The sequence below is a fragment of the Varanus komodoensis genome, unplaced genomic scaffold (genome assembly GCF_004798865.1).
Source record: "Varanus komodoensis strain SLA01 unplaced genomic scaffold, ASM479886v1 scaffold1, whole genome shotgun sequence".
In the NCBI taxonomy this organism is placed as follows: domain Eukaryota; kingdom Metazoa; phylum Chordata; class Lepidosauria; order Squamata; family Varanidae; genus Varanus; species Varanus komodoensis.
Genome location: NW_025335268.1, coordinates 111754874 through 111769038, shown reverse-complemented (window position 1 = coordinate 111769038; position 14165 = coordinate 111754874). Strand labels below are relative to the sequence as shown.

General features: G+C 40.1%; 1 protein-coding gene across 2 annotated transcripts in view; it reads left to right on the top strand.

Annotated features, from left to right (window-relative positions):
* The window catches only part of NEGR1 (neuronal growth regulator 1), a 622087-nt gene that overhangs the window by 488516 nt on the left and 119406 nt on the right, over nucleotides 1-14165 (top strand). For both annotated transcript variants that reach the window (XM_044440795.1, XM_044440784.1), the window contains exon 5: nucleotides 10170-10290. In XM_044440795.1, the coding sequence (XP_044296730.1) occupies nucleotides 10170-10290 (121 nt within the window). The remainder of the gene's footprint in view (nucleotides 1-10169; nucleotides 10291-14165) is intronic.

Below are 14165 nucleotides of genomic sequence, written 5' to 3'. Positions count from 1 at the left end.
TTATGCACATAGCCATTCACTACCCTAGGCATGCATATTCACACACCAGGCCTACACTCAAACCTCAGACCATAACATTGTGAACTGAGACTTCCCTCCTTTAACACTCTCAAGGTAACAGATCATTATTTTGCCAAAAAAAGCCCTTTATTCATCAAAGAATACCCAATAAAAATCACCACAGAATGTATCTCTGAGCATGCACAGAGAGGTTCATTGAACCCAATCTAAAAAATTACTTATCACTCCTTTTTTTGTTTACTGTACATGAACCCTCTAGTTGGCTAGTTCTCTTCTCCCAATGCCATATCATAAGGTCAAGGTAGTACCAGGTTGGCCTAACTCTGAGTGCTCCTCTGCCATGAACCTAAACAACCTCTTGGTTATTCTCAGAGCCTGCCTGAGCTCTTGGGAAGGATGGACTTGAGATAAGCATCTTGGGTTCTTTCATCATGAAGACTACAGCCCCTCATTCCCAGTTCCTCTCTGCCTCCTCCTTCCCTTCTGATGAGTCCAGATCAGTGTGAGTTGGAAATGCATTCCAAGAACAACTGCCTCTCTGATTCCAAGCACATAACAACAATAGCAATTAAAAGATTATCAGAGTTACACCAAAAGCAGCCTTTGGAACACAGGAATGAGTTCTAAAGTGTTCAAAGAACCTTAGGTATATTCTTCTCAAAGAATCCACTAGGGTTTTTCTACTCAGGATTCCAGTACAACATTCAAAATTATGCATCTCTCATAAGAGTAAAGACTGGATTGTTTAAAGTATTGATGTGTAGTTGCAGATCATGATGATGATGATGATGACGACGACGACGACAACGACAACGATGACAGTGACGACGACAACGACAGCAACGACGTTCCCTGGGAAGCCAGCAGAAAAATACAGACCCCTTGCATGGACACAGGCATTCCCATGTGCATGCTTATCACCATCAAGCATGCACATTCACACAAACAAGCTCCAAACCATGTTTAGACATTTATTGAACTTCTACACCACCCAGTATTTGCAACTTTCTGGGTGGTTTTACTATAGTGAGTCGGTCATTCCCCATCCTCCACCCCTAACCTCTCTCTTTTCCCTTTCCCAGCAGATCAGTAGCAGGGGATTCTAACTATAGTCATCCATTAAGTTAAAGCAAGACCAGCCAGGAATGAAATGCAAAGAAGGAAATGTAGAGGTTCATAGAAAAAAACAGAAATAAAAACATCAAGTTAATGTGTCAGCTAATTAGAGAAGCCATGCTAGAAGTTGATTCAAAATCCGCTTCTCCCTTTTCCACAAAATGGAGTTAGCTCCACCCTCAAGGAGATTCCTAGATCAAATGAGTCCTAGATCATATCATGCCAGAACTTTTCCTGCAATCAAAAATGACAGAACTGAGGCTGTTGCACTTTGGGCACATAATGAAAAGGAAAGACTCAGTGGAGAAGACATTAATGCTAGGGAAGGTAGAAGGCAAAAGAAGAAGATCAGTATGAAGTGGATCAATTTTATAAAAGAAGTCTACATGCTGATTTTACAAGCTGAGCAGTGTTGACAAGGAAAGGGCATTTTGGAAGACATGCATTCATATGGTTGTCAAAAGTCAAAGACATCTTGAAGATAGATAACAACACAACAACAATGATGATGACTTTAAAAATATAAATACTTTCAGAGCCACAGAGAAAAGCAGCCTTCGGAACACAGGGATGAGTTCTGAAAGCATCCAAGAAGAACCATTCATATCCATCTCAAGGAATCTACTAGAGAAGAACTTGTCAGAAGCAACCTAAAAGAAAAATCCAGACTGTGCATATTTTGTAAGAATAACAACCAGATTGCATGGGAGAAAATATAGACATCCCTTTATATGTAATAATAATTAATATAGCTGTTGTGAAGCAACATGAAACCCTTTGCAAGAACATATTGGGCCTTTCTCTTCACACAGAGGCACACAGATTTCAAACCATACACGCACACGTGTGTGTGCACATACACAAACCACAACAGTGATCATGATAGTAACATTGATCATGTTATCACTTAAAGACACAAAGGCAGCAACATACATGCATTCAACCCCCAGACAAGCTCCAAATCAGACCATGCACACAAACAGACAAACCCCGGGCTGCACACGCAGACACGTTCACAACTCCTTTCAAAGAGCATACCATTTAATGGACATATAGCAGGAGCTGCTGCTGCTCCTCTAATCCCTGTGAAGAAAGTTAGCAGCTGGGCTGTGCCTGCTCTTCCCGCCAGATCCTTTAGCCTCATCCAGATGCCTTCTCCCTTTGTGGAGGTGATAATCTATGACTGGCTAACTCTGTTTAAAATTCTGACCAGAGACAATTTGTTGTAGCACTACACCACTGATGAGGGGTAGGAGCACTACTAGCACTACTAACTGTGCCAGGAAGACTCTGATGGCTCCTGCTCTAGGTGAAAGTCCTGGTGAAGTCCTAAATGTGCAGAAGAGGGGACACTGCTGGAAGAGCAGTGCCCAGAGCATCTCCTGATTAGAGACACTCCTGTTTCTATCTCACTCTTCCTTTGGGAGGTATGACTTCAACACTGTAGCACAGGAGGTAGGGAACTTGTGGCCCTTCAGATGTTGCTGGACTACAGTGCCCATCAACCTTAGCCAGTTCAGACAACATTGCGTTGTAGTCCAACACATCTTGAGGACCACAAATTACCTGCCTACCCTTGCTGTTGCAGCATCATGTGTCCTCAGACCAAATAAAGCAAGCCAAAAAAGGGGGAGCACAGAATCCTAAGGCATGTTTAGATATAGAAATGCCCCACAGCTCCCACTATTCCTCAACCAGCATAAGACTGCATTTTTAGTAACCATGTGACTTTATGCAAGATCCTCCAACCTCACCAGTGCTTTCCCAAGCTATGCAATGCATGTGCATATGTTTGCATCTGCGGGGGAATGCACATGGGAGGGAGAAATTTTGGTGAACTGGGGAATCAAAACAGTTGTGATGTATTTACCTACTTATCTGCTCTTGTCACTCGACCCCATTTTTTTCCAACCCAGAGGATGCAATAAAAATCAGAGCAAAAATAGTGCTCAACAGTACATATCCACAAAAGTCAAAGTTAAAGAAAAGAGTATCAATGTATCAAAATAAAATGTTTGATACAACCACCATCAAAAAGGTTAGCAAGAGCTAGACAATACAACTGAAAAATACAAGCAATTTGGGGAGGAGGGAAGATGCAACAAAGTAACATCACTCACATACAGCTCCCACTTACTTTGAAGAATTTAAGCCACAATTATGAAAAGTAAGAACATATCTACAGCCAAAGTGGGGAGAACAAGAAAGAGACGGCCTACTACAAGCCCCGGAAAAGAAAAGCTGGAAAAGGAGAGGAAGAAAAAACAGCTTAGAATTGAAAGCTCTCTCTCCTCCAACGGGGCTATGTATGCTGTGAGTATTGGGAGCGGCACTAAGAGCAGACTTGTGGCATTTGCCAGAACCCCCATCACTAATTCAGCCTGTCAAGAGATAGAAAGTAGTCCATTAATTAAAAAACTTGGTCAAGGAGAATGCAGGGAAACAAAAACCTCTAGGACGAAAGTAAACAGTCCAATGACAGAAAACACTCTCCCTCGCAGTCAAATCGCCTCTCTCAGCAGTTAGGCAAAATCTGCTTTATATCTGCAGAAAGTCTAATTTTGATTCTAATTTAAACAAAATTGAAAGGCAATTAGGAGCCTTAATCTAAATGCATGCCCACCCAGTAGCCAAGTCAGAACAAAGAGGTGAGAAGGAGGAAGATGCCACCGTTCCATGCCCCCCCTCCTTTAACTCTGAGTGAATGCAATTTGCACAACGTAAGACTGAAGGGAGAGTACAGAGAGTATTCCAAACAAATCAGGGCCTAATATCCTTCACAAAGAAAAATGATCAACACTGGACAAATAAGGAAAGAATATTTACCTCTCTGACAGAGTTGCCAAATCATGCTATACCCCCACTGGATTTAAAACACTTCCACTTTCTACAATCACAAATGGACCACAAAAGATTATTCCTAGACTACCCTATTCCTATCAGAGGCAGCACGCCAATGCAGACCAATGGCTGGGGGCTTGGGCAGGAGGATACTCTTGCACTTGTGTCTTGTGTGTGGGTCCCTGTGGGGAGATGACTGGCTGTGTGTGAACAGAATGCAGGACTAGATTTGGTCTGTTCTAATGGCAGCCAAAATATTGGGGAGAGGGGGGACATTTCAGGAAGCATTTCTCCCCATCCTCAGCCTACAACTTTTAAAGTTATTTCAGATCAATTCCCCTTGAATCTGAACTCTACATAGAAAACAGCAACATTTCATATTAGTGGATGTTTAGCTTTTACATGTTGTTGCTTCTTTTCAGAATGATTTTTTTGTTTCTACATTGGTGGTCAGATTTTCAGGTACTGCTCTTTGGCCTTTAGCAGCTACACAATAAGCAGAAATTTAGCAAGTGAAGGAATGAAAAAAGATGATATGATTCTGCTACTTGTGTAACGAAAGAGAGAGAGAGGTGGGAAGTGCTGTTGTGGGGGAAAAAATGGCCATGTTAATTCCAGCAAAAGAAGGAAAATAGCATAGCTTCAGCATTTGTAAGATCAGCATTTCTTCAAACTAAGTAGAGAGCTGTGTCATAAGTAGACTAACATTTTCCTGCTTCTTTTTTACGGCTCTTCTTACGGTGTCTTCTCAAGTGTAATTTCATCCAGAATAATTCCATGTCATCTATGCTACTGTGTAAGAAACAGGTGGCTCCAGATTGCAAGCCTAATACATTGCCAGCAATTTAGCCAGAAATTTAGCTGCACTCCCAAATGCGGCATGTGAGACTTTGAGGAGTCATCATTAAAGCAAATAGTCAATATTAGCTCTTCCCAGCCTGCAAACAGTTCTGCATCATAAAATTCGAGTCATTTCTGCCACATTTTCAAAATAGATCTGCTATTTATGAACCACATGGACTTCCTCTTAGAAGGCTGGTAAAAGCCAAAGTACAAGACAGGTTTTTCAAGTCAGACTTTTCCGATTTTGAATAGATATGGGAAAATGTAAGAAACATGCAATCAAGCTGGAAACAGCTAGTATTTTTCATCAGTCAGAAGAAGTGTCAGTCAAAAATGTTCAGTCCCTGGCAGGGGCTTAAGTTTAACACATCAGGATATAGTTTCATTCCAGAAACATCGTGTGTCAAACAAAAAACAGAAAGGGTCAGCATGGCCACTACCATTTAGAGTGTCACCGTGTTTCAATGAGCAGAGCTTTGGAAGTAGTTCTATATCTTGGGAAAGCATCATGTTGAAGGCCCTTGGAAGGGACATGACAGCCTACAGGGATTCTGTTCTGGAGCTGAGTTGCTGAAAGCAGCAGCAGACCAGTTTACTAAGCATGTGCATACGTACATGCCACAAACATGTTAAGAGATATCCTTTCCAGGAGCAGAAATGTTTGAGAAATGTTCCTAGCTCCAGTGAAGTTTGATGGAAATGCTGCCTCCATTTTGTAACCTTGTGAATGGACCAATGAAATTGAAGTGGCATCTTAATGCAGCTCTAGTTGTAAACCCTTTCAGAAACATATGGTGAAATCATTTAAGACCACTTCTGGGTGCTTTATTGGAAGTGTACTGTGTGCCATCTTCTGAGATAATATTGGAATATTCCAAAATCTCTATAAGATGGCAATGGGGGAGATGCTTGGCCTATAAATGTCATAATTTCTCACCATTGACTATCCTGGAGTAATAGAAAGCATAGGCCAAAGCACCCAAAAAGTAAAAAAGATCTGGCAGCACAAAGATCCAAGATTCAGGACAAAAAAGGGAGAAACATGGGTATGCTACTTCACATCTGCTATGAAGCTTTACTCTCTGACTGTGTGAGAATCTTTAGAGGAACCTGTCTCCAGAGAAGACTCCTATGTTTTAAAAGGTATTCATGGACAGTGGGAAGAAGTACATTTGATTTTTTTTAAAAATATATATTTATTGGCAGCAGGGGGCAGCAGGAAGAAAGATTCAAGAGTGGACTGCAGGAGGCAAAAAGGTAGCTAATCTCGGGGGCTCAGATGCAGCAAGATCACAAGGGCTCCTGCTATGCCTATTTCAGCACAGCAGCAGGGTGGTAGGGCAGATGGCATCCAAGGGGTCTGGGGCACCAAAGGAAAGGCTGTGGGTTCCAGCTGTAATGCTTTGTGCTCTGACACTGTTTCTGCTCAGGTTAAGTTCTATAAATGGTCTGTACCGATGGCATCAAATGGAAGACAGTTATTTAAATGAGAAAATGGTCAAGTTATGCATTATTTGATTTAGATTAACTTAAATACATTGGTCAACAACTTGCATGTTTTGTGGGCTCAGAATTAAACAACTCTTATTTTCTTTATTAAGGGGTTTCAAGGAATCTTGGAGATATATATTGTTAATTAATGGCGCAGAATAGGTGTGGTGACTTTCTAATCCATGAATGATTTTCAGGACAAATATATTTCATTAAATGTTTCCTGTTAGATATGAACAATTTTAGGGCTTAAAAAGTTTTGAAAATGAAGTAAAAATAGTGATCAAAGGAAAGCATTTGCTAAATTCCTAGTTACCTTTTGCTACCTTAAGCATAAACAGATGAATTAGTTAGCATGTGATATTAGCCAATGTTTTTCCAGTTAAATGTTAGGATCCCCTTATATTCTGTTATCAACAGAACTTGGAAGACTTATCACAAAGCAAATTTCACTGCTTCCAAACAGGATGGAGTAGCTCCCATTCTCCCAGGCCAGAGAAAGAACTATGTGGGGAAAGAGATCTGTTCATGCATTTTCACTCTCTCCAAGTGCACACTCCATGGGAAATGTCTTAGTGTGACTTCATATGAGCACTCAGAGGCTATGGGGAGTGAGAGAGTAGCTAGGAATCTTTAGGACCAGGAGGGAAGTCAGCCAAATGAGGCTTATCTAATAGGCTTGTCTAAGTATAAATGGTGGGAAAAGGAAGTGTTTTCTTCTATGTCCTCTTGCCCTGCCTGGCTTCTGCTGTAAGAACATAGAAGCCAATCATCTCACAATACTGGACACAGTATTCCAGATGAGGTTTGACTAGTGAGGAGTATAGGGGAACTACTACTCCTTGTGATTTGGAAGTAATACTTCTGTTAATACATCCCAAAGTAGCATTTGTCCTTGTTGCAGCTGCATCACATTGTTGACTCATATTTAGCCTGTTGTCCACAATTACTTTGAGTCTTTTTCAGTTCTGCTGAGCCACACATTTTCCATCTTGTATCGATGCATTTGGTTTCTTTTTCCTAGGTGAAGGACTTGGCAGTTGTCTCTACTGAATCTCATTCTGTTGCTTTCAGCCCAGCATTCAAATTTATCAAGATTGCCCTGGATCTATCTTCTAGGGTGTTCACTATTCCACCCGGTTTTGTATCATCTGAAAATCTGATTGTCTTTCCTTGTACTTCCTCATCCAAATCATTAATAAGGGCACTGGGTCAAGGACTAAACCCTGTGGCACCCAACTAGTTACCTACAACCAGTTTGAGAAGGTGTCATTGATGAGCACTCTGTGTGTCTAATAGTTTTTTTTTCTACTCAGCCCACTTTTGCTGATTTGCTTACCAGAATGCTATGGGACACTATGTCAAAAGCTTTGCTAAAATCAAGGAGGATTGTGTCCACAGTGTCGCTTCTGTCTGTTTGGGAGGTTACCCAGTCAAAAAATGAGATTAAATTGGTCTGACAGGATTTGTTCTTGATAAATCCATGTTGGCTTCCATTAATCACTGCATTTTCTCCAAGATGCTTGCAGACTGATTTTTTAATAATTTTCTCCAGAATTTTTCCAGGGTTTGATGTCAGACCATCTGATCTGTGGTTCCCAGGTTCATCTTTCCCCTTTTTGATGATGGGGAGAATGTTAGCCCTTCTCAGTTATACCGTACTTCTCTCATTTTCCAAGATTTATTGAAGATAATAGCCAGTGGTTCTGTAAGTTCTTTGTTTTCCTACTCCTAGTCTGACTCTAACTACTATGCCCCACTAGTACTTGATGCTGCATAAACCAAAGAGGTACTTCAGAAATAAAAAGACCCCATTTCTGCAGACTTCAATTGTGAGTAAGAAACCTGGCGTATGAAAATGTATTGTGGGTGGTCCCTAAAGCTATACAGATGAACAAACCTGCTTTACATATCCTTTATAAAAAATGTCTCCTAGCAACTCATCAGCGGGTTATATGCACATTGTTGGCAGTTTCCACTTGCTCAACAGGTGTCCTTCTCCACCCATAGATAATCATTGTTAGCATCAGGCTTCTGTGTAAAAAGTATTAAGTTGCAGCTCACATGAGTTAAAGTTTGTTTGGATGTGTTGCAGTCTCCCTACTTATGCACTTTTAAATAATTTGCAAATGATTTACTTTCTGGTCTAACAGTAAGCATATAAAAGGCATACAATGACAATGTCCAGTATAGGAATCTGCTCCTTAATATAGATATTCCTTATTTGGCAGTAGTTGGCATCATAAAAGTTTATTGCCTCTTTACATGACAAACTGAAAAATGAGAATGATGAGGAGTCATAAGTTCACACATCTGTAACATCACTGGATTAGCTGGAATATAGCTTAGAAAAATCAATTTGTATTTATAAGTCGATTCCTGCTCATTTAGTATTAAGGAATGCACATAAATTATATTTAAACTGAACTTAGAATAGCAATGATCTGGGTTTTGAGTGGGCCATTCTAAGACATCCACATCCTTGTTTTTAAATCAATTCAGAGTTACTTTGGCTCTGTGCTCTGTGCCATCCTTCTCCTGGAAGGTGGACTGCAATCCCAGTCCCAGGATACCAGCAGATTGGAACAGGTTTTAAATTAGAATTTCCCTATATTTGACTACATCCATATTGCCCTCAATCCCAACTAATTACCCTGTGCCCACCTAGGAAAAGCATCATGACATCATGAGTTTTAATACCACCACATGTCATTGTGGTGGTACTTTTGTCAGGGCAATGAGTCTTTTTGGCTTTGTATCACACATATAGCATTTTTCAGCAAGGCAAAAAAAAAGTTCAGTTTTAGTCTCAGTAGACCAGAAAACATGTTTCTGCATTCTTGCTGTGTCTTCCATATACTTTTTTGCAAGTGCCAAGTGGACTTTGATGTGGGTTTATTTTGGCAATGTCATTCTTCCAGAAAGCCCAGCATTGTGAAGCATCCAGGTTTCCCTCCCCTTCACAGTTGCCACTGGTCTCTTGGTTGTTTCTTGGAGCAATGCCTTCCTCAGCTGGTCACTGAGTTTGGTGGACTTCCCTCTCTAGGCAGAGCTGTGGCTGAGTCATATTCTTTCCTTTTTATAATAATAGGTTTAATTCTCGGGGGTGGGGTTCATAGTTTGGGAATTTTTTTTTATCTGTAACTCAATCTTGATCGAGTTTTTTTGCACAATTTTATCCTGGAGTTGTCTTCATAGTTCCTTGAACTTCAGGATTCTGGTTAGACTGGGGGCCTGAGAGATCTTGGTTCCAGTACCCACTTGGATCAGTCACTGTCCCTTATCCACACCTACCTCACAGGGTTGTTGTTGGAGCTATATAAACCACTTTGATTCCTTACAAAAGAAAAAAAGTTGGGATATAAATGTAACAATCACCACCACAACAAAGCTTTCCCAACATTGTTCCCTCCAGATATTTCACCAGTAATCAGGATAATTGAGAGTTGCGGTCCATAACATCTGGAGGGCATCAAATTAGCGAAAAATTTGTCATGATATGTCATAGTGGATAAGAGACTTAATCAGGCTCTGGTTTGAATCTTCCTTTAGCCATGAATTCATTTTGTAGCTTTGGGCAGCCCATCCTCTCAGCTTGAACTCAACTCCTCTGCTAGAAGGGAATGCTAATATGAACCACCTAACAGTTCTGTCATAAAGAGCCCAGCAAGAAAAATGCAAGATGCTTTGGATACTAAGAAAGGCTGTATATCAGGCAGTATAATAATTTTCATCAAAATGTTTTGGATAATGCCATACACTTGAGCAAAAAAATAAAAGTAACAGTGAGCAACACATTTTGCATGGTTTTATAATGAGTTTAAGTTTCAATAACTCATATTTATGTTTCCTTATAGTTACCCCAACAATTCAGGAAATAAAATCCAGTGGAGTGACGCTTGGAGGGAATGGATTCATAAGATGTGAAAGTGCGGGTGTTCCTCCCCCAGCTTTTGAATGGTACAAAGGAGAAAGGAAGTAAGTTTGTATATCAAACCTGCTTTCATTCTTAAATATGGTTACTTTGGAGTCTGAATATTATCGGGCCAGTGAATCATCACCACCACCACCACCACCATCATCTTAAAGGCTTAACCAGAGTTTGGCTTATGTGCTATTTTGATTCACAAAACACCAATCATATCTACATTGCTATTATCATCCATTTTTTTCCATGTCATAGATCATTTTTACATAGTATCTGGTGTATAGTAAAATCTCTCCCAAATAAATCATCCATTGTAATGCAGGTACAGAAACCCACAAAGTTGTGTTGTCTTAGGGAACTATTGAATGTATGCTTAGATGGGGGTTTGTGGCGGGGAGCAAGGAACTCCCTAGAACTCCCTCACAACTTTGGAACAAATAGGTTTTTTTCTGTCTGATCATGTATAAGATTGTACCTTTAGGCTTTGTAAAGATTATAAAAAGAAAAACTGTGCCTTGCATACTAAAATGTTCTACATAATATAGTATTGATGATTGGCACAGCATAAAGCTAAGCAGAAATATGTTGTTCTTGCAAATGAGGTGTCGATGAATGACCCTCCCAAAAGGTTAAATATAAAATACTATTTCCATTAAAAGATATGAAACAAACAAAAAGTGCATTTCAAATACTCTATTAATGACTAAATTGTTATAATGGTCTAATGTATTATGTTATCATTAATCAATTCACATATGAGCCTAAAGACAGATATTATTCAGGACTGGAAGCTGATGCATGCTGTTCTTCAGCTTGATCTTAGTAATTATCTCTGGAATACAAGTGAAAAATCATATTGTACTACAATGCTTCAATGTATATAAGGAACAAGCAGCATTTCCTCCCCCACAAAAAAATTACAGTTTCCTTGAAAAGTGACTTTGAAGGGGGAAAATATTACCCGAAATTCTGCAGTAACTTTCTTTGAAAATAGCTGTTTTTGCCAAGTATGATTGCTGTTTGACCCATAATAGTTTCTTATACTACTGTTGCACTGTTAATAATCACTCATACAAGTTCCATATTTCCAAGTGTATAGGAAACACTCACTTTCAAATTTAGATGCTGAAATGAACTGTATAATTAGGGGCATGGGACTTTATTAAAGTTTACCATGCGATTAGTGACCATGGATACAGTAATTTATTGAACAGTATGGCTATTATTTCAAGTGCACAGAAGAGATTGGAAGTACATGGTAACATTGAGATGACTTAAGGATCATTGTGTATATTAAATTGAATGAGGCAGTAGAATTCTGGATTGCACCACTAGACTGCAGGAGGTGTCATTTTAAAATTCGACTTCGTTAAAAAAATTATGTCCTATCTTATAGAAAACAAGTTAATAAAAGATAAACCTCATTCTTCTATTTCATTCTACATACTTTATAGATCAGTACAACTGGATGACTCACCTTGGGACAGTTATGATTCAGTAATCCTGGATATTTCTGGCTATTCTAGTTAATTATCCTATAGAAGATTCACTAATAACTACAAAAATCTTGTACAACAATCCATCTCAAATATCATCAGCATTCAACATTCACAATGTTTGGCTCATCATTACGCATGTTATGGAGTACATTTGAATTCACAGTTTGCACTTAGTTTGGTTGAATTGTTCATTTTGCTATTGATTGATTTAGATGCTTGTAACTATTTTGTCGACTTTTTTTTCCTTGATTGGGTTGCCCCAAATGAAAAAAATTCTCTCTTTTCAATGAAATGATTTAAACAATATCAAATATATAAAAATGAAATTGAATTTTTAGAAAGAACCGCATGCTTAATAAAAATAGATTGCATGAGGTTAAAGTGGAAATGCTCATTCCAGTCTAGGGTTCCAATCTAGGTTACTCACCTGGGAGTAAGCTCCACTGAAGCTAATGGGATTTCCTTCCAAGTAGATACATATGGGAACATGCCGTAAGGGAATAAATGTTCATATTTGCTTTGTGCAATGGTAATTCATGCTTCAGGACTTCTCAAAAGGACCATTTATTTCCTACTAGTGTATAGTAGCCATGTGAACATATGGCTATTCAAAAATCTTACTATTTTATATGCAGAACTGGGTACTGATTACATTTAAAAATAGAAGCATTAAAGTAATGTAAAATATTAAATCATCAATATGCAGCTCTATCATTAATAATGATAGAGATGCATTTTGAGGCTGAATGCTAAGAAAAATTACACCTCTCTCTTAGATTTACAATATGCTGCCTCCATATATCAAAATTAAATGCTAAATTGCTTATATAAGGAAGAGTTCTGCTTTCAGGATGAAGAATAAGCAATTCTTTGAAAAATCAAGCATAGCTAAGTATTTTCAGATTTAACTATGCATTTCCAACATCTGAATCTGGTCATACGTGTCCTGATGATGAATGGCTCCACTAGGGAAATGTTCAAATAATCTAAGATGGGTGCCGTTTGCTTTTCATTTCCTCCTGGAGTTCTTTACAAAAGAAGTCTCAAACTTGGACTGTTCCCCAGATTCTCCCTAAGTTTAGCTTTTATAAAGTGTGGAAACTGTTTCCCTAAATTCTTCACCATATAAAAAGTGTTGTTGTTAGTTGCGAAATTGTGTCTGACCCATTGAGACCCCATGGACAACATTCCTCCAGGCCTTCCTGTCCTCCACCATCACCCGGAGTCCATTCAAGCTCACACCGACTGCTTCAGTGACTCCATCTAGCCACCTCATTCTCTGCCGTCCCCTTCTTCTGTTGCCCTCAATTGTCATCTATTGTTCCCTCTATATAAAAAGTAGTGGAACTGAACAGGGACTTTTCATCAGAGATTGTCCAATCAGTGGCAAAAAATTGTTCAATCAGTAGCTCACTATCAGCAGTGGCATGGTTTTGAAGTTTAAAGGTTCTTTTTGATGCTTCTACAACTCCAAAATGTTTGCACTGGCAAGCTGGTAGCTATTTCCTGTCACCCTCGGTGTCTTGGGTGGCCTTCTTAGCATAGGTTTGTATGACATGACAGCCCACAGCTCAACAAAGGGTCCCTGTCCACCTTTCAGCCTTGCTCATCCTACAGGAATCCCAAGGGCACACCTCCCACACTGCATGGCGTGTGCCTGTCATGGGAACCTACCCTAAGAATGCTAGCAGTGGAAGAAGGAAAGGCTGTTCCAGTGCAGGAAGGCTAAGATTTGCCCCATTCTGCAGTGCAGTGGGAGGAACAAAGGTATGGAGAAGCAGGGATCAAGCCAGCTGGAGTGAGTGCTCCTGTGTGTCATTTCCACGGGGCCTTTCAGAGTCATGGAGGCAGGCTGGGCTAGGGAACCTGGGATCAATTGGGGGTTGGGAGCTGGGATCATGAGTTCATTCAACATTTTTTTGTCCTGCACCACTACCAAGCTCTATCACCCACCATTCCACCATGCTGAGCTCGAAAGGGACTCAGTATGGTGGCAGGCAGTGAAGAAGCAAATCTGTGCCATCCGTTACCATGCCAAGCTCCTTTTGGGGCTTAGCACAGCAGAAAGTGGCATAAATGTCTGCTTCTCTGCCACTGGCCTCCATGGTGGGCCCTTTTGGAGTTCAGCACAGTGGCAGTGATTGAGAAAGAGAGTTCCCCCTTCTCCCCTTTTCTGCTGGCACCACTGGCACCAAAGAGGAGACAAGCATGCCAGGTAACCAGAGATAACTTTTTGTTTGTCCTACCAGCCTAAAAAGACTGGCTGTGGCAGGAAACAGGGAAGGCCTTTGAGAGACCCCCAAGTGCTGCTTGGGCACTTAGAGCAGCAAGGGATAGTGCTGATCTTGCCAAGTGGCTCATCAGTTTGTGAGGCTGATCTAAGATCAGTCTTAACATTCAGGTTCAGATAACATGAAAACCCCTTA